This window comes from Bos indicus, chromosome 13 (genome assembly GCF_029378745.1).
Source record: "Bos indicus isolate NIAB-ARS_2022 breed Sahiwal x Tharparkar chromosome 13, NIAB-ARS_B.indTharparkar_mat_pri_1.0, whole genome shotgun sequence".
NCBI classification, from domain to species: domain Eukaryota; kingdom Metazoa; phylum Chordata; class Mammalia; order Artiodactyla; family Bovidae; genus Bos; species Bos indicus.
The window spans coordinates 42077442-42100743 of record NC_091772.1 but is presented as its reverse complement, the minus strand read 5'-3'; the positions used below and the strand labels follow the sequence as shown (position 1 = coordinate 42100743).

Genomic DNA, 23302 nt, shown 5'->3' with positions numbered 1-23302 from the left:
TTTGAAGTGAAGGAAAAGGAGCGTGAAGGTGTGAGCGAGAAGTCTTTGCTCTTCTACCGCTTTATTGTTGGTGTGGTTTGTTGCCATCCTGTCCCTGGTTGTATGACATACCCACCCAAAGGGGAGTTTTTTAGAGGAGAGGGAGACAGCTTTATTGAGGTGTAATTCACATACCATACTATTCACCCATCCAGAGTGTCCAGTTGAGTAGTTTTTAAGCATATTCGCTAAACGATGCGGTTACCACAGCAAGTGGTTTTAGCACGTTTTCATCACCCCAGAAAGAAACTGCCCACCCCCTCCATTTCTCTCCAGCACTCCCAGCTCCAGGACCAGCCTGTTGCAGCCCTTGCTGGTGCATGGTGGGCTCCCCTGGGACTGGCCCTTCACTCCACATGATGTCGTGAAGGTCGTCTGCTTTGTAGCACAGTTAGTGCGTCCTTCCGTACATCATTCCTTTTTATTGTCTGATCTGCTCCACTGTGTGTATACCACCTTCATTTATCATTTTTCAGTTGATGGACATTTGGGTTGTGTCCACTTCTGTCTATCATGAGCTATGCTTCTGTGAACATTTGTGTACAAGTTTTTGTGTGGACCGATGTCTTCGTCTCTCTTAGGTATGTGCCTTGATGTAGAATTTGGGGTCATTCAGTAACCATGTTTAACCTTTTAAGCAGCTGCCAGACTCATCCAGGGTAGCTTCTTATACAGTTTGCCACTTGTACTGGCAGTAAATGAGGGCGCTGGTTTCCTGCATCCTCCCTGCATTTCCTTAGTCCTCTCTTTTGAGTCTAACCAGCCTGGTGGGAATAAAGTGCTGTCTTATTTGTGGTTTTGATTTGCATTTCTCTGATGCTTAATGATGTTGAGTATCTTTTCAAGGGCTTATTGGCTATGTCTTTTTTTTTAAGCTTTGGGGAAGTGTCTATTCAGATCTTTCACTCATTTTTACTTGAATCATTAGTCTTTTTGTTATTGAGTTGTAAGGGATCTTTATATATTCTAGATACAGATCACGTACGAGGTATACAAATATTCCAGAGTTTGTATGCCTTCAGTACACAAATCTAGTTACAATGATCATCCTGACTGACTCTGGGTCCAGCCCTACACAACTCCATATGGATTATTTCTTCTGATCTTCATAATAACTCAGAGGTATAGACTGTGTATTACCCTCAGTTTACACATGCAAGATTGGAGACCCAAAGAAACTAAAGTACTAGTCTGGAGTCAGACACTCAGTGGTGACTGCCCCAGGTAGAGTCACACGTGATCTGTGCCTGCCCTCTGCAAGCTTCGTGGCATGGGGTGCCCCTCCTCTGGACTGCAGTCAGCCTTCGCCTCGCCCTCTCTCAGTCCTTAAATCCATTTTCTGCCGGGAGTTCCCCTTGGCGTGTGGTGTGTGTTGTGGAGAGCCCGTCTTGTTCTGGTTCTCTCTCTCATTCTTTCTTGTTTATAGAGTAGACACACGAGACAGAGGACCAGTGGGCGTAGAGGCCGCAGCTTGGTGCAGTGGAAACTCTGAAAGCAGTGGGGTTCCCCTACGGGATGTTGTAGAGTGCATTTCCACCCCCGGCCCCGTTCACGCCAGGCATTGCAGCCCTTGAGCAGCCTGGTGCATTGCTGCTCCTGCGTCGGGTTTTGTTTTTAAGTCTGAACACAAACAGCGGACGTTAAAAGCATCAGCATGTCTTTATCCTTCAAAATTCAGCCTCCTTTGAAAAACGTACTTCTCATTCCTTGGGACAAGTAAAACTTCGGTTCACATGCATGGAAAGGACGCTCTTGAGGGTGTAGGCCCTGGGTCCCGCCACAGCGGTGTTTGCGTCTCGGTGCTCTGGAATCCTCGCAGGGTGGCGTTTACTCTCTTAGACCTCGGTTCCCTCACCTGGGACAGCAAGGGTGATCAGAGTGTCCCGTCCGAGCTGCTGGCAAGGTTCTCTAGCACTGGTCTGGCACGTCGTAAGTGCTTGGTAGATGTCCATTACTTGAGGGATATTTAGGGACATGGATGGTTGTTACTGTAAAACTTAACCTCATCTTTACATTTTTCTCAGAGGAAACACAAGAATAGAAGAGGCTTGTGAAATGTATACCAGAGCTGCGAACATGTTCAAGATGGCCAAGAACTGGAGTGGTATGTATGAAGGTGGTGTTTGTTTGCTTTCCAGGCAAATAACTTTAAAATCACTTTGAAGGAGGACATGACTCTCCGCCTTCCCCTTAGAAAAACTGCTGGCTGCGTGGGCAGGGTGGGGGAGAGGGGCTGTTGATCCAAGGGAGCAAAGCTTGAAATACTGATTGAAGTTTAGGCATAAAGGCGTGTCTGCTTTAGTGTCTGCAAAGCACTTACTACAGTGGGCATGTGGTTTTAAAAGACTTACTATTACTTGGAGTTAAGAAGGGTAACCTTTGGTGTTTACTCATGTGCTTAAATAAATTTAGTACAAGGAGTGAAAGTTGAAGTAAAAGTTACTGAAAAAGATGTCAGATACATAGAAATGCCTGCTTTTCTTTGCCTAAACCTTGGTGGAGACTTTCTAACCATACCTTACCCTGATAACTGATTGTGGTGCCCTGAGAAATGAGGCAGTTGTGGGTGTTACTTCTAAATCCTGACAGACTCCTCATTTTCTAACATAATACTTTTTTTTTTTTTTTAAACTTTACATAATTGTATTAGTTTTGCCAAATATCAAAATGAATCCGCCACAGGTATACATGTGTTCCCCATCTTGAACCCTCCTCCCTCCTCCCTCCCCACACCATCCCTCTGGGTCGTCCCAGTGCACCAGCCCCAAGCATCCAGTATCGTGCATCGAACCTGGACTGGCAACTCGTTTCATACATGATATTTTACATGTTTCAATGCTCTTCTCCCAAATCTTCCCACCCTCTCCCTCTCCCACAGAGTCCATAAGACTGTTCTATACATCAGTGTCTCTTTTGCTGTCTCGTACACAGGGTTATTGTTACCATCTTTCTAAATTCCATATATATGCATTAGTATACTGTATTGGTGTTTTTCCTTCTGGCTTACTTCATTCTGTATAATAGGCTCCAGTTTCATCCACCTCATTAGAGCTAATTCAAATGTATTCTTTTTAATGGCTGAGTAATACTTCATTGTGTATATGTACCATAGCTTTCTTATCCATTCATCTGCTGATGGACATCTAAGTTGCTTCCATGTCCTGGCTATTATAAACAGTGCTGCGATGAACATTGGGGTACACGTGTCTCTTTCCCTTCTGGTTTCCTCAGTGTGTATGCCCAGCAGTGGGATTGCTGGATCATAAGGCAGTTCTATTTCCAGTTTTTTAAGGAATCTCCACACTGTTCTCCATAGTGGCTGTACTAGTTTGCATTCCCACTAACAGTATAAGAGGGTTCCCTTTTCTCCACACCCTCTCCAGCATTTATTATTTGTAGACTTTTGGATCGCAGCCATTCTGACTGGTGTGAAATGGTACCTCATAGTGGTTTTGATTTGCATTTCTCTGATAATGAGTGATGTTGAGCATCTTTTCATGTGTTTGTTAGCCCTCTGTATGTCTTCTTTGGAGAAATAACATAATACTTTTACGCAGGGAAGGTACACAAAATGAAATCAGAATTCTTTTCGAGAGGGGGTGGCTCTTTTCCAACACTGATTCAAGAAGCAGAATCTTTCCTCTACCCCTGGAAAAAAAGAGGTTACATGAAGGGGTTTTTCTATAGTGAAGGTGGACATGGCTTTTGACCAGGCCTGCCTGGTCTCTGTGGGTCTCTGGCCCCGTTGAGCCTGCAGATGACCTGAGGTGGGGGGCCTTTCCCTCCCAAAGTGCATTTGTTTCCCCAGGGGCTCTCCGAGCTTGACGGAGATGTCCATGCCACGCCGAGTCATGTGAACGTAAGGTGTGCGATCTCTCCACTTGTTTCTAAGGTGGATGCTTCCCAGTCAGTTCCGTGAAGTAGATGCTTTGGCTTAGATGGCCCTGAAAGGTCCTTTCTGGCTGTAAAACTCTTTTTAAAACATTTAGATAAGAAAGACATGTTCTGTTTCCAAAGTGCCTTTGCCCCTGAATTATAATGTATTTTAAAAGAGAGGAGAAAAGAGGATTAGTGGTCACCGCTTGTTTTTGGTTCAGGTCCTATTAGTGTTGTTGTTCAGTTGCTCAGTCGTGTCTTAACTCCTTGTGACCCCACGGACTGCAGCACACCAGGCTTCCCTGTCCTTCACCATCTCCCGGAGCCTGCTCAAACTCATGCCCACTGAGTCAGTGATACCATCCAGCCATCTCATCTTCTGTTGTCCCCTTCTCCTCCTGTCCTCAATCTTTCCCAGCATCAGGGTCTTTTCTAATGAGTTGGCTCTTCGCTTCAGGCGCCTAAAGTATTGAAGCTTCAGGTTCAGCATCAGTCTTTCCAGTGAATAATCAGGTTTGATTTCCTTTACGATGGACTAGTTGGATCTCCTTGCAGTCCAAGGGACTCTCAAGAGTCTTCTCCAACACCACAGTTCAAAAGCATCCATTCTTCAGGGCTCAGCCGCCTTTATGGTCCAGCTTTCACATCCATACATGACTGTTGGAAAAACCAGGGTAAAAAGTGATCTTATCTAAAAAGACCTTTTCCTTCCTTTATCTGGGGACCAGATGTTCTAACCTTTGAAAATTCCTTTCAGAGTGTTACTGTTTATATAACTGAAGAGGATATATGTGTATCCTCACCCCCACCCTTGTGATCTCTTGCCTGGGCTGACATCTCCCTGCTTCTTGACTTTACCTGTTTGTTTTAAAGAAACCAAAGTAGCCCTGTTGAATCTCTAGTCAGGTCATGTAATCTCAGAGCAGAGCTATAATCCTTCAAGGTGGCCTTCAGAGCCGAGCTGGTCTCCCATCCTCTCCTCACTCTGGACGCTTCTCCTACCCGCCCACTCCTTCCCCAGCACCCTCCTCTGACTCTTTGCCTGTGCTGTGCCCTCCTTCTGACACTGTCTTCCCCACAGTAGGGTGTGGCTGGTCCCTGTTTTCCTCCAGGCCCTTCTACAAATGTCATCATCCTCTTAGTGAGGTCTCTCCTGGCCATCCCTGGCAGTCCACTCTTCTGGGAAGCCCCTTCCCCTCTTCCCCGATGCCCTTAGCACCATCTAGCAAAAATAAGTGAAGTTCATTTGTTCGTTTGTATTGTCTGTGCTTTTATTATGTGCTGTTCCTCCTCGGAACATAAACCTTGGAAGGCCAGCGTGTTTCTGTGCTTCCTCTCTGCCCTGCCTGCAGGGCCTGGACCCATATGTGCAGCACAGTAGACAGGTGCTGAGTGTATTTTACAGAGTATTAGGTTCCTTGAATTTGGGACTAATGGACTAACAGATACCACTGTTTATAAAATAAACAAGGACCTACCGTATATCACAAGGAACTATACTAGATATTTTGTAATAGCCTATGAAGGAAAAGAGTCTGAAAATGAATATATATATATATATATATATACACACACGTATAACTGAAACAGTTTGCTGTCCATCTGAAACTAACACAACATTGAATCTACTATACCTCAATTTTAAAAGTGGTTAAAAAAGGAAATAATAAACTGAAAATTAGGTTCTTTGAAATCGTTGCCATGTTGCCGTGGTGGTGATCGTGATACCACTGCATCTCATCTGTTTATAGTTTTAGAAGTTATTTTATGAGAATAAAAGAATTCGTCTGATTTGTCTGTTACTGTGCTCTTGAGAGATCATCCTGGCAGGAATTAGATGTTTACAGTTGAGGAAAATGGGTCTGAGAAGGTGTGTAACTTTATTTTGATAATACACTCCTTTAAAGATACTTCCACATTGGTAGAGATAGAGGTTAGTGGTGTTTGGAGTGAGTGCTCAGGTTGAAAAGGTGAGCCAGCAGCTTGTTTTGGAAGGTGGGAGCGTGAAATTGTCAAATCAGCGCTTTTAATACTGTCTGGGGAAGTGGAGCCAGCCCGGGAGAGCCTGTGTGCTGTGCTGTTACCCCCAGCCAGGAAGGGATGGAACACCATTGGTTCTGGAATGGCCAGCGTAGATAAAATGTCAAAAAATGAAATTACTGGTGGGAGGAGGAGGATTAAGTTCTAAAAGAAATGCTGACATTTCAATCTGGCAAAGCACAGGTGTGCTCTGAGGGCAGATATACATGTGATTATGAAAATGGCCAGCACGTGAGTGTGTTTCTGGGGCCACGCTGTCCTGAGCACTTTGCCTAGAAGGTCTGAGTGATGGTACACACTTCTGAGACCCAACTCATCAGAGCTGCTCTTCGGCGGTCGCATTCCTGAACTATGGTGGGAAGTTTCCAGCTGCCCTGAGGTCCTGGGTTCCTGCCTACCACTTGGCAGCAGCTTGGACCCTCCTCTGGGCTGCCAGGTTCATGATCCACAAAGGTAGGGGTCAAGGCCTGGTGGGCAGGCTTCTCTGGTCCCACCTCCAATCTTGGGCCAGTGTTGGCTCAGACTGGCAGGGCCTAGGCTGCACTGGTGGGTCCATATCTTCAGAAGTGCCCGGAAGTCCTCTCGTCTTCGTTCTTATTCAGGGCAAGACTTGAAGCTGGGCGGTTTGATTTGGGGGCTTGTGCTGCCTCTTCTTGTGTTGCCATTTCTCCGGCTATGCTGGCCAAGTCAGTGGAAATGGACCCTCCCAGCCTCATGCCTCCTCGGAGACGCGCATCAGTGTGGGGCCTGCACTGGGGACGGAGCTGAGTGCTGAATGCGCAGTCAGTGTGGAAGGAGGCCTGAGGCTGAGAGCAGCACTTGTTGCTGGCCCAGGCGTCCCGGGCGTCTTTGTGGTCACCGGAGGTGACTGGGTCACATGCACGTGTGCCACCGTCAGGACGGGGCCTTCCCCAGGCGTGGGCTGGAGCGGGGCTGCCCTGGGGGTGGCTGCTCCTGTGTTTACTCACTCATGTGTTGTCTTCAGCTGCAGGAAATGCATTCTGTCAAGCCGCCAAGCTCCACATGCAGCTGCAGAGCAAACACGACTCAGCCACCAGCTTTGTGGACGCCGGGAATGCCTACAAGAAGGCAGACCCCCAAGGTGAGCCTCGCACCCCCCAGACCTCCCACGAGTTCTGCTGCTGAAGGGAGACGCACTCCCGGACGGTGGAGATTTGAAGATTTTTAACTCTGATCATCTGAAGTTTCTGTGGAGAAAATCTGTTAAATTTATCCTGTTGTCAGTACCATCATCTTAAACACCATCTATGCTGCATTGTGGACAGTTTTTTTGAAATTAGCTTTAACTTTATGTAAGTCTTTAATGTTAATTTCATGAATGTGTACCTCGCCCACTAAGGGAAACAAAGGTTCGTTCCTTTACTTCTGAATAGTTTATGTGGAGGTGCAGTGTACGGGAGGTCGTAAAATCCAGTAATTACAACAGTTTATACACACAGCATTCATCTGACTTTTTTAGTATATGTGCTGCCAAAGCAAGTACTATCTGACTATTTTAAAAAGCATTTTTCCAAGTGTTGGTTTTGAGGAAAGAATGATCTTGGTTATTTGAAGTGGTGAAGTTTTTCAGATGTCCTTTGTTTTTGAGCCGGAGAAATGTACATCCTGCAATTGAAGGCCTGACCTCTCTCCACACATGCACTGTGTTTGTGGGATTGCCCTCTGGTTTCAGCAGCCCATTTTAACACAAAAATCCCGAGTTTCCTGACAATCTCACATTGGAATAAGGGCTGTGGTATAAGGATTAGCTGTAGCTTATTTCCAAAGGGAAAAGCTGGGCACAGCCCAAGTGCACAGTAGAGTCATTGCACATCAGCATGTAGTGCCACACTCACGTGGTGCAGGCACTCAGGCCCTGACGTCCGGGACGCCCTGTGACCTAGGACGTTTGCACGGCAACTGAAGGACCACAGGGAGCCGAAATCTCAGGTTCACAAAAAGTGTGTACTCGTGGAAATGCGTCCAGAAAACAGAGGAAAAAGGCATCAAATTCCTAGCTGGGGGATTGAGTGGGATTTTGTGGGTAGCTCTTCAATTTTCCTGTATTTTTAAAGGCACGACTATCCATGTTTCTTATGCAGGTTGGGGGAAATCACTTTCATTGTCACTAATCTACTTACTTTCCTGATTCTTCCGTTGGGTCTTTTTGCTTTGCTGCCTCTCCAGAGCAGAAGCAGTGCCCTGGGTGCTGCCAGCTGCGTGCCCATGTTGTAAATGTCTCTGCTCTGTGAGGTGGGCACTCATTGGCCCCGTGTGCCCGAGTTGTAAATGCCTCTGCTCTGTGAGCTCACTGTTCTGGGAAATCGGTATTATTCATGAGCTCATTTATTAGACTTTTTCTTCCTGTTGATATTTGTTAGTACATCAAAAGTTAGCATCTTCTAACCCTGTACAAAAAGTAATTGTCTTCCAAAATCACTGCATACACGTGATGTCAGTGAGGAAGGAGCTGCCCTCAGGTTTTAGCAGATAGATGGATGGGTGTTGATGCTGGCTCTGGCTCCATTGTCCTGTCTTCTTGATGCAGGCTTCCCCATGAGGTCCTCAGGGTCAGGGTAGGTGTCACTGAGCCAGCCTCCCCTCCCCACCCTGCCCTCCTCTCTGATGCTGCAGCCTCTGTGTACTGGCTCGTGGAGGGGCTGGGCATGTGCAGATGCACTTTTGCTTCTTACCAACCACCCTGCCTCCCCTTTGCCCCATCGGGGCCCCCTTAGCGGTCTAGAAGCCCCCAGGAAGACAGGCTTAGCAAACCCTCTGACTGAATGGATTTTTCATTGTTTCTCTTGAATGCCTTCGCTTCAGAGGCTATCAACTGCTTAAATGCAGCCATCGACATTTACACAGACATGGTAAGACCTGCCTTGCTTGAGCGGCCGTGGGGTGGAGCCCTCGAGACGGCTCACGGTTAACCGGAACGTGACTGCTCTGTTTCCTCCCCAGGGAAGGTTCACGATTGCGGCCAAGCACCACATCACCATCGCAGAGATCTACGAGACAGAGCTAGTGGACATTGAGAAGGTGCGCAGATGGGGGAAGCTGGTGGGCGGGGACCCCAGGCGCCCCTGCAGTGGGGATGCGAGGGCAGAGGGAAGCATGTGTAGTTGGGGTCTCCTGGAGACCTCGGGTGGTGGCGGGAGGGAAAAACCCCTTACCAGGGCCCCAGGCTGCCTTTGCTCAGATTTGGGACAGCATTTGTGTAAAACCGAGCACTGTGGGCAACAGACACGCATCAGGGAGGAATGGCTGGTTTTGTTGGTGGTGGATGCTGAGCTCAGAGATCACCTTCATCCCATGCCTGCTTCCGCCCTGGACTGTTGTCACTCTCACTTCCTGTTTCACCTCTCTCTTGGCCACTGGAGCATGTCCTTCCTGGTGCTCTCACCCCTGCCCGTGGCTGCTTCCTCCTCTTCTCTGGGGGCTGGGCTCTCATGCCCTCCCTGCCCTCACTCCCGTGGTCCTCGGTGCTCACACAGCTTCACGGCATGTGTGCTCTGTGTCTGGCAGCAGCTTGTCCGCGTCAGCAGTGAATCAGGTGGTTTCTCCACTACTTACAGCCTCGGGGCCTGTCTCCTCACCCAGCACCTCTCCCCCCACCCCGGGCCGTGCTCCCCTGTTCCTCATGTGGTGGCCACCCTGACCTCTCCGGAGCCTCTCATGTGTCAGGAGTGCTCTGCCTCAGGGCCTGTGACTGCTGTTTCCTCTGCTCTGAGCTCTTCTACCACACGTCAGTTCTGCAGAGCTTTGCCTATTTGATACTGTGATGGGAACTGTTCCAGCCGCCTCACGAAAACTGGGACCTCCGCCCTCTCCAGGACACACCCATCGCCCCCCACCTCAGGGCCCCCCTTACAGGCTCTGTCGGCCCGCTCACCACCCCTGTCTCGCTCTCTCCCTCCACTGCAGTGGGTGCCCCACACCGGCCCAAGCCTGCCTCTGGTATACCAGTGTGTCTGAGACCCTGGCTCTGCTGAGTGAGCCGAGGGTGCCCTCCCCACCAGAGCAGATGGGATCCCCGGTGGGGCAGCCCCTCAGGACTGCCATGGGACGGGCGGCTTCCCCCTCTGGCTTCACGGGGGTGCCCCTGGTGGTCAGGCGGCTCAGAACTCACTGGCTTATGTCATGGACGGTCTCTGGGCCATCCCTGTCGTGCTGTGCCCTGCTCTTCTGAGGCCACCCTCAGACCTTGACCACATCAGGGCCGTGTGCCGTGTCTCCTGGGGAGGTTTTCTCTGACCCAGGAGCAGGTGCTGAACCCCAGCCCTGAGCCCGTCTTTGTGACTCTGAGTCTGCAGAGTCGATGGCAGAGCAGGAGTAGCGGGGCCGGGACGCTTGTCTGGTCAGGGTGTCTGGAGCGGGCTTGGTCTTTACTGAGTCTGAGCTGTCCTGAGAAGGGTGAGTGCTGGTAGGCAGAGTGTCCAGCCAGCCGAGGCTGCTCTGTCCTCTCCTGACCTCAGCGTTCAGTTTTCAGTCTGAAGGGCGAGATCTCAGGCAGCCTCTTCACCACATGCATCTCTGTGAGATTCAGGGTGGCTAAAACGATCTGTGGTGAATTCCTGGTTTTCTTTTTGTTAAACAATGTTGACAGTTTGTCATGGGAGTTTCTGCAGCCCGTCACGTCACTCCCAGTGCTCCTGCTGTTCTGCCAGTTGCTCACGGACCCTGAAGGGGTGAGGGGTGTCAGGGTCAGGGGTGTCAACGGTGTGGGGTGAAGGCTTGTGGAGCAGCTCGCCTCTCCTTTGGGCTCCTGTATCTAGAAACATCCTTGTCCTCGCCTCCCTGGTGGGACTCTCCAGATTGGGTCGGTGGCGCGTGACATTTGTTTGAAAAATCAGTTACACTAAGGCACCTTGTGTCTTATTCATTCATGAGTGAGTTTCTTCCCTGTCAATGTGGCCATAGTGTGTCCCTGGTTCACTCGGATTTTAGCCGGCGAATAGGGGTATGTGAAGTTCCGTAAACTTATTTCTCCTTTGACTTCAAGTAGAACATTAATATGGTAACAGTCTGTGATCATCAGTGACCCTGAGGAGCCCTGGTTCAGGTCCCTGGAGAACGGGGTTTCTCTTGTCTGTGTTAGCATAGAGTAGGTATTTATAGGGTAGGGTAGGCTTCTCAGGGTGTAGGTTCTAAAAGGATGATCCATCTGAAGGCTGTTTTACCTACACAGTGGGCTCTAGAGCTTGACTCTCAACCACTGTGTTGTCTGTAAGGCCCTGGTGGTGACCGTGGTCCTGGAGCCCCGTCTCTGCCTTCAGGGCCCAGTGCTCTCCAGCATGCTGTGGCTTATCAGGCTCCCCAGGGAGGAGTATAGTGATTGCTTTATCCAAATTAGAGGGTAGTAATTTTGTCTAGATTCATTGTTACATATGCTGTTGTTCTTGATAGTTGTATTCTACTTTTGATATTTATTGTCATCCTTGAGGGCTTCTCAGGTGGTACTAGTGGTAAAGAATCCTCCTTCCAATGCGGGAGACAAAAGAGATGGTGGGTTCAATCCCTGAGTCGGGAAGATCCCCTAGAGAAGGGCATGGCAACCCATTCCAGTATTCTTGCCTGGGGAATTCCATGGACTGAAGTGCTTGGCGGGCTACAGTCGATGGGGTCGCAAAGAGTCAGACATGGCTAAAGTGACTGAACACACAGGCACACCCTCCAGAACAGCAGTCCCACTGTTCCAGGCCAGCCCCGCTCCTCAGATTTTGGGTGGTGAGAGCAGAAGGGTGAGTAGTTTGCTCCCTCCTTGGAGAGAGGGCACACAGCCTGGTTCCCTGCACGGTGACTTGGTCTTGTTTCCCATACTTACCCCATCATTACAATGGGAAGGAGTGCCAAGTACTTTAGAGGATATGGACAGTTCAGAGATGATGTTTGATTGGTTAGAAATTCACGGAAAACCTGGTGGTATTGTAAGCAGGACTGCCTGTGCAGTGCAGCTGCCTTTGTCCGCTCAGCACCTGTTAGCTGAGCACTGGCTGTGGCAGGCGTCGCACTGGGCCTTCACCCTCGGCGCTCACAGGGTAGAGGGGGAGGGAAGTCCTCGGCAGTGTGTGTGCCATGGCTCTGCCCCTGCTCCAAAGGAGTCGATGCCAGCTGCATCTTTCAGGTATATGTTTTTTTATGGCTGTTTCTAAATGTGCTATTTCATAAAGAACTTTTCATATTGGAACTTCCTGTCATTATTCTTCTTCTTAGCACAGTAGCCCATTATATTCAATCACTTAAATTGTTCCCAGTTTTTCTCCTATTATCAGTTATACTCAGAAAGCTTGTATGGGAGCGTGTTAGTGAGGGAGGGCTGCATGGCTGATCCGTAGACCCCACGTGTCGTGACTCCACGCAGAAGTGTCTGCTTCACAAATGGGCTCTGGTGCCCTGCAGTCCAGTCGAGGTTGACGTGGCTCCAGAGGTGGCTCTGCTCCCTGGTCATTCCGCCGGCGCCCACGGGAAAGGGCCCAAGGCCATGCAGTCAGCTCTGGGGGCTTCCCAGTGACCCTGGTCCAAGGGCTCTTCTGATGGGGTTCCCCTGCATCCCCACACCCCCGTCTCAGATCCTTGGGGCTGCCCTGCAGACACTGAGCTGCTGGCCTGAGTCCATGTCAGGCCTTGCCTCGTCTCCACTCCTTGGGTGAACCTGGATGTTTAAGGCAGGACTGTGCACATCTACTGTCTGTTTACACCCACAAACTAAGGGCAGTCCTTACATTTTGTGATCACTGGTGGGAAGAACATTGCATGGCACATAAAGTGTGTGGGGTTGAAATTCCACCATCCACAGGCAGGTCTCCAGGCATGGCCCTGCCCGTTCACGCCCGTGTCCTTGGTGGCAGCCTCTGCTGCTGTGGGAGAGCCACGGGGGCAGCGGATGGAATGGCTCACGAAGCATTGTGTGTGTCCTCAGGCCTGCTGCAGACCCGCTTGGCCCGCCCCTATAGAAAACACCATCTGACTTCTCTTTCCAGTTGGGGTATAGAAGACGTTGGTGTTTTCAATCTTATGAGGTTCTGTCCATGTATAATTGCCTACAAACTAGCTGATCTTTCCCGAGTTCTTCTCTCTTACGAAGCCTTGCTGAAAACCAGGCACTGTTGTCTGTCTCTTCCCTTAGAATTCCTGCTCCAGCAGCACGGGTTCTGCTTTGAATCATCGGGTGCTTTATTTCACTGTGTCTTATGCCACAGCATGACCAGGGCTTCTAGCTCTCCAGACTGCAGCCTGTTTCCTCTCCACCTGACAGTTCACAGCATCCCCATCTAGGTGGAAGGCAACACCCTGATTCTACAGGATCCCTAGGTCTTGTAGGAATGTCTATGCTGCTGCAGCGAGCCATAGAGCTGAGTGGAATAGCTCAACTCTGTCACCACTTAGGGTTTGGCAGTGGTGGGGACACCACTTGGGAACCAGGCTGACAGAAAGGCTGCCATCTTCAGTTTATGGCTTCCAGCATCACTAGACGTGGTCGCTGCCTTCAGCTCATAGGAAGGGGACAGGCCTGGAGAAGGCTGCAGAGTCAGCTGTATGGACCACTCCTGGAGGTGGGCCACAGCATGTCTGTTGACATCCCCTTGGAGAGGATGGGTCACCTGGCTGCCCCTTACTGTCACAGACCTGGGGAAATGGGGTGGTGGGCATTTGTCTGGGTGGGGGGGTCAGGAAGAAGAGAGTCTGGTGGATGGCAAGCCACCTGCCACCAGATTTCTGGAAGCACATGCTTTCTTGTGTTCCCAAAATAAAGCAAGCCGGATTATGAAAGTTGTGCTGTTGAAAAGGGTTTTTATAGGAAAAAAATACCTGTGCAAATGTAAATGCAACTCTTCAAACAAGTAGTTTGAATAAAACATGTGTGTTTTCAGGCTATCGCCCATTACGAACAATCAGCCGATTATTACAAGGGGGAGGAATCTAACAGGCAAGTATTGTTTTTCTTACAATTTTGTGATATGTGATGAAAGGTTCTGATAGTTTTGTGACGTGTGATGAAAGGTTCTGATAGATTTGTGACATGTGATGAAAGGTTCTGATAGACTTGTGATGTTTGATGAAAGGTTCTGACAGTTGTGTGACGTGTGATGAAAGGCACACCTCTGCTTTTTCTCTGGGGGTCTCTTGCACTGGACCTGGTGAAGGTTCGCTGAGGTGGCTTGTCGTTTTTCTCTGGGACTGTCACCCTGCCTGGTTCTTGGTTTCAGCTCGGCTAACAAGTGTTTGCTGAAAGTGGCCGCATACGCCGCCCAGTTGGAGCAGTACCAGAAGGCCATCGAGATCTTCGAGCAGGTGAGGCTGCCGTCTGTGCAGCTTTGAGCAGAAGGCCTGCCAGAGTTCGCATGCTAGTATTTTGTTCAGGGTTTTGCATCGTGTATTCATATGGGCTGTTGGTCTTTAACTTTGTCTTGTGATGTCTTTGACTTCGGTAGCAAGGTAATACTGGCCTCAGAATGAGTTAGAAAGAGTTCTCTCCTCTTCTATTTTTTAGAAGAGTATAGAGTATTGGTGTTATTTCTTTAGATATTTGGTAGAATTCAGTGGTTTTCTGTACTGTTTTTCTATTTTCATTGATTCCTTCTGTTATCCTGATTTCTATCCTCTACTTTCTTTGGATTTATTTTACTCTTCTTTTTTAGGGCGTTGATGGTGGACGCTTAACTTACTGATTTTCCTCTTTGTTGTGTGGGCATTTTTAGTGCTCTCAATTTCCCTCTAAGTGCTGCTTAGTCTGTCACGATGCTTTTACATTGTTTTATCTTTATTCATTTTTATAACAGCAATAAATTATTTATTCATTTCCCTGGTTTTTTAATAAGTGTTTTGTTTAGTTTCCAAGTGTTTGGAGATGTCCCTGTTATCTTTGTTTTTGGTTTCTGGTTTGATCCTGTTGTGGCTGGAAAGTGCAGTTTGTGTGATCTCAGCCCTTATAAGTTTGTTTTATGTTCTGTGGTGCTGCTGTTGCTGGGTGACACGTTCTACAAATGTTGATAAGCTGCTCGTGGTTGATGGCGTTGGGTTCCTCTGTACACTTGCCGATTTTCTGTTTCTGTTGTTGAGAGTGGAGTGCTGCGGTCTCTATCATTGTGGATCTGTCTAGCTTGCATTTCTGTCAGTCTTGGCTTCACGTTATTTTGCAGCTGTGTCCGCTGCATGCTTATTTAGGGTTGCTGTGTCTTGCTACATTGGCCCTTTTATCTTATAATGCCCCCTTCTGTCTCTGGTAATTCTCTTTGCTTTGAAGTCTTTATCTGATACTAAATGTAGCCTCTTCTGCTTTCTTTTGATGAATGTGTATATGACATATATTTATGCATTCTTTTTCTTTCACCCTGCCTATGTTGTGACAGTTGAAGTGAGTTTGTTGTAGACAGCATAGAGTTAGGTCTTGTTTTTAAGTCTGCTCTGCTAGTTTCTTTTAATTGGTGTATTTGGACCATTCACATTTAATGTAATTATTGACATATTACAACTGAAGTCAGCCATTTTATTTGTTTGTTTTCTGTTTATCCTTTGTTTTTTGTTTTTCTGTTTGTTTTTTCTTGCCTTATAGGGGGTTGCTTGATTATCTAAAGTATTTTTGAGTATCTCTCTCTAAATAGCCTTTGTAGTGTTTTGCTCTAGGTGTTACATTTACATACTGTATCACAGGGTAATGATGTCATTTTTTTTCAGTTCCAGTGAAATATAGAAACCTTACCTTACTTTCTGTTCCTTTATCCTCTCCCATTCAGTATATAATTGTCTTTAGTATTTCCTCTACACACTTTTAGAAACACATCAGTCACTATTACAATTTTTACTTCAGTCACCCAATTTAATTTACAAAACTGAAGAGGAGAGGAAAGGCCCATCATATTTTCCCATATCTTGCTTATTGTGTTCTTTCTTCTTGATGTTTCAGGATCTCTTCCTGCATTTTGTTCTACTTGGAGGGCAATGTTTGCCATTCTTTTAGGGTAGGTCTGCTGATGACACATTCTTCTGGTGTCTCTTCACCTATGAATGTTTTGATTTCCCCTTCGTTCCTGAAGCTGGGTATACAGTTTCCCTGGGTATACAATTCTGGGTTGACAGCTCTTTTTCAGCACTTGAGAAATGTGCCCTTATGGCTGGCTTAGTTTCTGATGAGAGGTTTACTATCATCCAGGCTGTTTTCCCTGTAGGTGTGGTGGTGTTTCTCTCTGTCACTTTCAAAATGTTTTCGTTTGTCTTCAGTTTTCAGAAGTTTGTACGGCTTAGCAAGGGTGTTTGCTTTGATTTTGTTTGGAGTCACTAAACTTCCGGAATCTGTAGGTTTACGTTTCTTGCCAAGTTTAGGAAATTTTCAGCTACTACATTTTCAAGTGATTTTTAGCCACTCCTTTCTCTCCCCTTCTGGGACTCAGGCGGCCCAGATGCCAGGCCTTGTTTTATCATCACACACATCCCAGAGCTCTGTTCCTCTTTTCTCATCTGTCTTCTCTCTGCTGTTCAGACCGAGTAATTTCTAATGTTCTTCCATCAGTTCTCTGAGTTCTCCCTCTTTTCCATGGGTTCTGCTGTTGAACCCATCCATTTTTTATGTCAGGTATTACATATTTCAGTTCTGAAGTTTCTGCTCATTTCTTCTTTATATGTTTTAGGGCTTTTTGCTGAGAATTTTTTTTCTTTTCTTCATTGATGCTTTGGTTTTCCCTCTGGCCTCAAGCACTTTAGTAATGGTCGGTGGAAACATTTTAGGAGGAGTCCTTTAACACCTGTTGGATAATTCTAACATCTCGTCTATGTGAGAACTATTGTTTATTAGTTACTCTTTTTTTCATTCAACCTGAGTTGTTCCCTTTTCTTGGAATTGCAAGTGAGTTTTACCTGAAAACTGGGTATTTCTACATCGTGTTATAGGGCAGGGTCTTGTTTAAACTTCCTCTCTCTGCTGGTCTTCTTTGACACTGAAGAGGTATGACTTGTTCCTGCCAGGTGGAGTTGTAGGACCAGGCTCTCCACCTGGCCTCCTGGTTCCTAGCAGATGATGGTAAAGCCAGGCGCACTGGGAGGCAAGGATGCCTCATTCCCTCTAGGAGGAATGGTGCAACAAGCCCCACATGGGCTCCAAAGGCCTCTGTGGTGGGGGCGCAGGCTGGCTCCTAGTTGGCTCCCTTGGCAGAAGAGTTGAGCTCTCCGGCCAGTGTCAGGAGGACAGGCGTCCCGTCTCTCTCTGGCATTTGCTGCTGTGGGTGGGGTGGGCCAGAGCAGGTGTCATCTGAGCCTTCCCTGTCTTGTGCACTGCTCCCCTTCTGGTCCTCTGGTTGGAGAAAGCAGACTTCCGTCTGTTCCTTCACTGTTTTTATTTTTTTTCTTTGCCACACCCACTGGCATTAATGGGTTGTTGGCTTTTTCTGTTCCAAGTCAAGGATTTATGCAAGAAAAAGCAGGCACCTCCCTGCCATTTGCCCTGTTCCCCATGCTGATCTGCTCTTCGTTCTACGTTTTAGTCTCCTGACGTTAATTTTCTATAAAAGGATCAAGGCTTTTAGTTGTACTTAGTGGGAGGGACGGAAGACAGCGAGTCTGTTCTACCCTCCTGGACATGGAATTCTGAGTCGCTTTTAACAGGTTCAGCACTTTATGTCTCAAATACTGTTTCTTGTCCAGTAACATTTCTGGTACATGACTTTGGGTTAAAAGGATGGATTTCATAGATTCTCTAACATGAGACGCAGAGAGAGCACTTGCTAAAGAGCAGGTAAGGGTCAGCATGCTTTTTGTAGGAGAGCCAACCTTTTTACTCTGATCCCACTTTCTTGCCTAGATTGGGGCCAACACCATGGATAACCCTCTGTTGAAGTACAGTGCAAAGGATTACTTCTTTAAAGCCGCCCTCTGCCACTTCATAGTGGATGAGCTGAACGCCAAGGTGAGGCGCCCTGAGGCACAGCTTCTGATGTGCTTCATTCACCCTGAATGCGGGTGCTCAGCCGTCGTCCAGAGCAAAACTGCGCTGTATCCATGAAAAACAAGACAGGGATGAGTCCCTGACCCCATCCTGGCCATCCTGCGGCCACTGGAATCCCAGCTGTCAAGGGTCTTAAGTTAAAGCAACCCAGGGGCCACACCTCATTCAGTAGTTTGGTTTAAAGAAATCAGGGGGCTGAGAGGAGACAGGAAAAGTAGAATCACATCTTTTTTAAAACTTAGAAGTGGAGTTGGAGTGAGGATTGGGAGAAGTGAAAAACAGAGTGAAGGCTGGAGGCAGAGGCGGGGACAGGGTTGGGGTTCGGGCCCTGGCGTCTGGGCACAGCATCCGTCCAGCGCACGAGAGCAGATGCCTGCCCTGGGAGTTTTGATGATGACATCTGTCTTGTGTGGTTTTCTCCACAGCAGCCTCTTTCAGAAAAACTGGTTTAGCAGTTTATTCTTAACTGAAATTGAAATTAAAAATAAATAGATTTGATCAGTACAGGTTGCTTTTGATGTTGAGTGTAACACTTAAACAGGATGTAAATAAATTGTATTGAGGTTAATAGAACGTCAGAGCTTCATTTTCTGGTTCAGTGACTCAGATGTTAACAAGTGGTTTTCTTCCCCAGCTTGCTCTTGAGAAATACGAGGAAATGTTTCCAGCATTCACTGACTCTAGAGAATGCAAATTACTGAAAGTGAGTAAGTGGGATTGAAATCTAGGAATGTTTTAACCCTGTGAAGCCGTGAGTGCTGCTCTCGCACGCTAGGCCTCAGATGCCGTTAGGGTTGGGTGTACACCATGCTCTGAATTGGGTGGATCAGAAATGTTAGCACAAGGCTGGATCCCTGACCTGGGTGCCTCTTGTATTTGAAAACTTCCCCATTTTTGTAAGTCATTTAGCAACATCAGTTAGTGTAGTAAGAAGGCTGTTTCTTTATTTAAAGTATTCACTCATAGATGGAACTTTTAAGCCAACCAAGATAATTTTTCTGTATTTATTTTCCCAGAAACTTCTAGAAGCTCATGAAGAACAGAACAGTGAAGCTTACACAGAAGCAGTAAGTTCCCCTTTGGGATTTAATGCGTTCTCTGAAAGTTTACACTGTAGATACAACTTCTCTTTTTCATTGTATAAATGCTAAACATCTATTTGGACATCATTGTGCTTATACCTGTGTTGTTTTCCAAAAGAAATGTTTTTAGATTCCACCAACCTTCAAAATTGAGACAGTCTATGAGCTCTGCTGACTTTAGCTGTAAGGCAAATATATATCACATACAGTTATGATTTATTTGGATATTTTCTATGGAAAATAATCTGATCCATAAATAAGTGTGAAGTAATATCAGTTAAATCAGTTAAATTTAAAACATAAAAATAAAGCAGTGAGAGTTTGTTATATTCTTGGCATAAAATGGAAAAAAATTTTCTACATTCACCAATTCCCTGTTTTCCCATATTTTTCCATCTTATGTTTAGAATCAAAGTGAATTTCTTAGTGCCCTTCAGTAATTCATTCAACCTGGCTTTGAAGCCATGGTGGGAGGGCGAGTTTCCCTCTCTGCAGCTGTGTTTTGTGTTCATTGGAGACTGGAGCCACATTAATTTTCCACGTCCCTTTGTCCTTATACAAAGTCTTATGTCCTTTGTCATGTTAAACGTGCTCTTTGTCCAGTTACAAACGCTGCTGTGGATTTTTGCCATGGCATGTTAGCATAAGAGCAATGTAAAAAGCTCTTAATGAAGAAAGTTGTAAAGTAGAATGAATGATTTTAGAGTTAGTACAGTGTAATTCTGTGTTTGACTGTGTTTCCGTGGACCATTTTCTGCTTCTCTTCCCTTCACCAGGTGAAGGAGTTTGACTCCATCTCCCGCCTGGACCAGTGGCTCACCACCATGCTGCTGCGCATCAAGAAATCCATCCAGGGGGATGGGGAGGGGGACGGAGACCTCAAGTGAGGCGCAGTGTCCCTGCGGCATGCCACCGAGTCCTTGTTCATTTCGCGTTAGGGCCAGTGATCATTGTGGGATGCCCATTCAACGGCTTCATTTCGTTGCACGTGAGCCTGACGGTGTGTGTGTGTGTGTGTTTAAGCCACTGCGTGTATCACTGTGCTGTGGGCGGGTGGGCCGCTCCTATGCGTATTGTGAGTGTGTGATGGGCTGCCTCCCGCTTGTCAGAGTCCCCAGAGTTTTCCAAGAACTGCTTCAGAATCTTCCTCCTGTTATTTCAGTATGTGCAGAGCTCGTGTTTCATTTTGACACATGTTTTTATGTCCCTTTTCCTGGACTTGTGTGCCCAACCCAGTTGTTGTAATAGATGCTTTGCATGTTCTCTGTGAACTTGCACCTTGGTGGATTCTCTAAACGTGTGTGTTTAGTGTAGGATGGTTGTTTGGAATGCATTTATGGCTTTCTTCATTAGAATTATTTATCCTTTTTGTTATTTCGTGATTCTTTTGACAGTGCCAGTGACCCGTTTCCCTGCTCTTGTGCATTGTTCTGTAGCTGATGTGCATGTGAGAATTCAGGTCAGCCGGGCCTGCTGGCTGCTTGCAGTGGGGATGAGGGAGCTTCCTGACACGGCCCGCTGACGTGTGTGGCCGTGTGGAGCTGAACCTGAGCTCATAAGTGCACTGTGCGTGAGATCTAGGAGAGACAGGTGTCTTCCTTTCCTGGAGGGAGTGTCCACTTCTAGTTGGGGCAGGACCCTTGCTTCACCTTCACAGAAAGGTATTTGAACTGGCATATCCCTTTCATGTTCACACACTTTCCCACGTTGAGAGGGCACCCCGTGTGCCCCCTTGTGTACATCCTTACCAGAGCCGGGAGGTTATATCAGTCAAAGCTTGTATGTCATTCATTTTCATTTTTAATTGTCCGTCATTCATTTTATCTGTTAATTGGACACGATGGGCTTGGTGGCCTGAGTACAGTACAGTTTACTGTACCATCGGGAAAGAGTCCCAGTGAGCTGCTGAGGGGACCTGCCCTTAGCTGATGGATTGTTTTATCTGGTGTATTTGAATTCTGTCCTATTGTTTTGACTTATATATGTGCGCTATTGACCTATGAACTTAATCCCTGCACTTTATGTTACGTGCTAATAACCTCGTGCTTTAGACGTGCTCTTGTTTCCTGAATCTCTTCTAAGTGATTTGTTTGATGTGCATTTTTTGCTAGGTAATGGCAGTGTTGACAGATAAATGGGGTTTCCTATGTCCTGTCAGATGTTAACTGGTATTTGAAAGGTATTGCATTTTTGGATGGCCAGCAACTGGGATTCAAAGGTGCTGTTGGGCAGAAACAGAGAGTGGGTCCAGGTTGAGGGCTGAGTCGGGAGGAAGGTTGGGGATGGGGAATAAGTCCGACTAGGAGGGAGCAGAAAGTGGCAGAAAGGAGGCTGAGAAGGACCGGCGGAGGCCTGATCGTGGAGCAGCCCTGTGGGCAGCCGTGAGGATTCGGTGGCTGTAGTTGCGGGGTCATCTGTGCGGCCTGGGCTGGTGGAGAGGTGGGGGCAGTGGTGGCTCTATCCCAGCCCACGGGGCAGTCATGGACCAGGAGACATGGGGTACTCTGACCTTGGACCCTGGCATCCAGTGAGGATTCCTTCTTTCCTTCAAAGGTCTGGGATCCTTAAAAGAAAGCTGGCTGTTGGTTATGGTCCATTTTGGAACAGAGCCTGCTTGGTACTTCTTCACTTCCTGTCGGAACCTCTTAAGAAAAAAACACTTAGAGAAGTGGGGTTTTGTTGCTCTATGTGATTCAGTGCCCAGCCTGTCAGAAGCACGTGGGTGAGATGAGCGTGTGTCCTCCGGCTGCAGGCCTGCCTACCTGGGGGACAGTAACCCTCCCTGCCAGCCATGCACTTTTGTTGCTGGTCTGGAAAGTCTGCTTCCACTTATTAAGGAAACCTGTGGTCTGACTATGTAAAGGAAAAATCGAATGACGTTTATTAGCTTTTTATCCTGATCCCCTGACAGACCTGTCTGAAGACCTGTATTTTTGAGAATATTGGCACCATTTTCAGTCCCTGGGATGGGCAGATCCCCTGGAGAAAGGACAGCTGCCTACTCCAGTATTCTGGCCTGGAGAATTCCATGGACTGGATCGTCCATGGGGTCAAAAGAGCTGGGACACGACTGAGCCACTTTCACTTTCACTTTTGTCACATCAGAGTTGTTGTGTTGAAATGAACACTAGGACCAGTGCCTGAGTTAAGATGCTTTTGTTTTTAATATTTCACATGAAAAAGAAAAAAGTAATTGTAATGGCTAGAACAGACCACTAGAACATAAAAGTGAGAAGAAAAAAGTCCCAGGAACAGCTACAGGCTTCCTCCCTAGAAACATTCCATCAGAGTGGGCAGCGCTGTGACTTCCAGTATTTATAAATCGTTATTTATGAACAAAGTATGATTGTGTTGCAGTCTTTGTATTTTAGCGAGTCATGTTTAGTTCATTGTCAAGAGTTAAAATTTCTTATGGGAAAGCTTTGCTTTTTGTGGCAATGTTTTTCTAGCTAGTGTGAACTTCTTTTTTATTGAATGATTTGGAAGCAGTGTCCTTGCAGTCGTGACCGCGTGTGACGGTGCCCCTGTAACCACAGCGTGTGTGTTTATTGTTTCCTCTGACACCATGTATTTCAGATGCCCAGAGTCAACCCCCATGGCTTCTGTGGGGGTTCTGGGCCTCTCTTCCCCAGGGCTGTCGGGGAGGGTGTGTTATGAAAATTCACCCTGGATGATAAATCCACCTTCGCAGAGTCAGTGTATTTTGTGTGAACCTGTACAGTAAATAAAGTCCCAGTTATGAGCAGCGTGGTGCGTCTTTCCTGGCTGATGTGCACAGGTCAGGGCTGGCTTCTCATCCTGGAAGGTGTCCCCGGGCAGTGGGCATGACCATCCGGGCTCTGTGAAGACCAATCCTGTCGGTTGGTGCCACTGCTGGTCTGCTGAGGGCTCTGCAGGCTCCGCATTCCCATGCTTGCTGCTGCCAGGTCAGGGAGCTCACGACAAGGTTCAGGGAGGAGCGGCCCCTTGGTGGTGGAGGCCAGCGGTTGGTCTATCTTGGCGGAGCCACGTTGACTTGGTGCTGTCAGGGCCTTGTTCACATCCCTCCAAGATCACTCGAGGCAAACTCACAATACATGGTCTAACAGGTGGTCCCATTTAGGAGCTCTGCCCCGTTGTTGATCCTCAAGGTTAGTTTCTCATTCAGATGCCTCTCTCAGAATCTTTGTTTCCTAACAGAAGCCCTCATGGTGGGTTTGGCCAGCCTTGGGGAGGGTCCCATAGTCCCTTGCTGGTAGAGGGAAGTGGGCAGTTCCTAGGCATCAGCTGGGTCTGACTGATGTGCCAGCTGGCCCTGTGCCTATGTCCTCCTGCCTGCCTTGGTGCCTGT

General features: G+C 47.5%; 1 protein-coding gene across 2 annotated transcripts in view; it reads left to right on the top strand.

Moving 5' to 3' along the window:
• Positions 1 to 22717, top strand: part of NAPB (NSF attachment protein beta) — a 38103-nt gene extending 15386 nt beyond the window's left edge. Inside the window, exons 2-11 of one of the 2 annotated variants that reach the window (XM_070801072.1) lie at positions 2064 to 2143; positions 6941 to 7057; positions 8779 to 8825; positions 8917 to 8994; positions 13827 to 13882; positions 14163 to 14247; positions 17747 to 17851; positions 18525 to 18593; positions 18907 to 18957; positions 19749 to 22717. In XM_070801072.1, coding sequence (XP_070657173.1) covers positions 2064 to 2143; positions 6941 to 7057; positions 8779 to 8825; positions 8917 to 8994; positions 13827 to 13882; positions 14163 to 14247; positions 17747 to 17851; positions 18525 to 18593; positions 18907 to 18957; positions 19749 to 19859 — 799 coding nt within the window. In that variant the 3' untranslated portion in view covers positions 19860 to 22717. The remainder of the gene's footprint in view (positions 1 to 2063; positions 2144 to 6940; positions 7058 to 8778; positions 8826 to 8916; positions 8995 to 13826; positions 13883 to 14162; positions 14248 to 17746; positions 17852 to 18524; positions 18594 to 18906; positions 18958 to 19748) is intronic. The other variant, XM_070801073.1, reaches the window with a different exon arrangement.
• Positions 22718 to 23302: the final 585 nt, after the last annotated feature.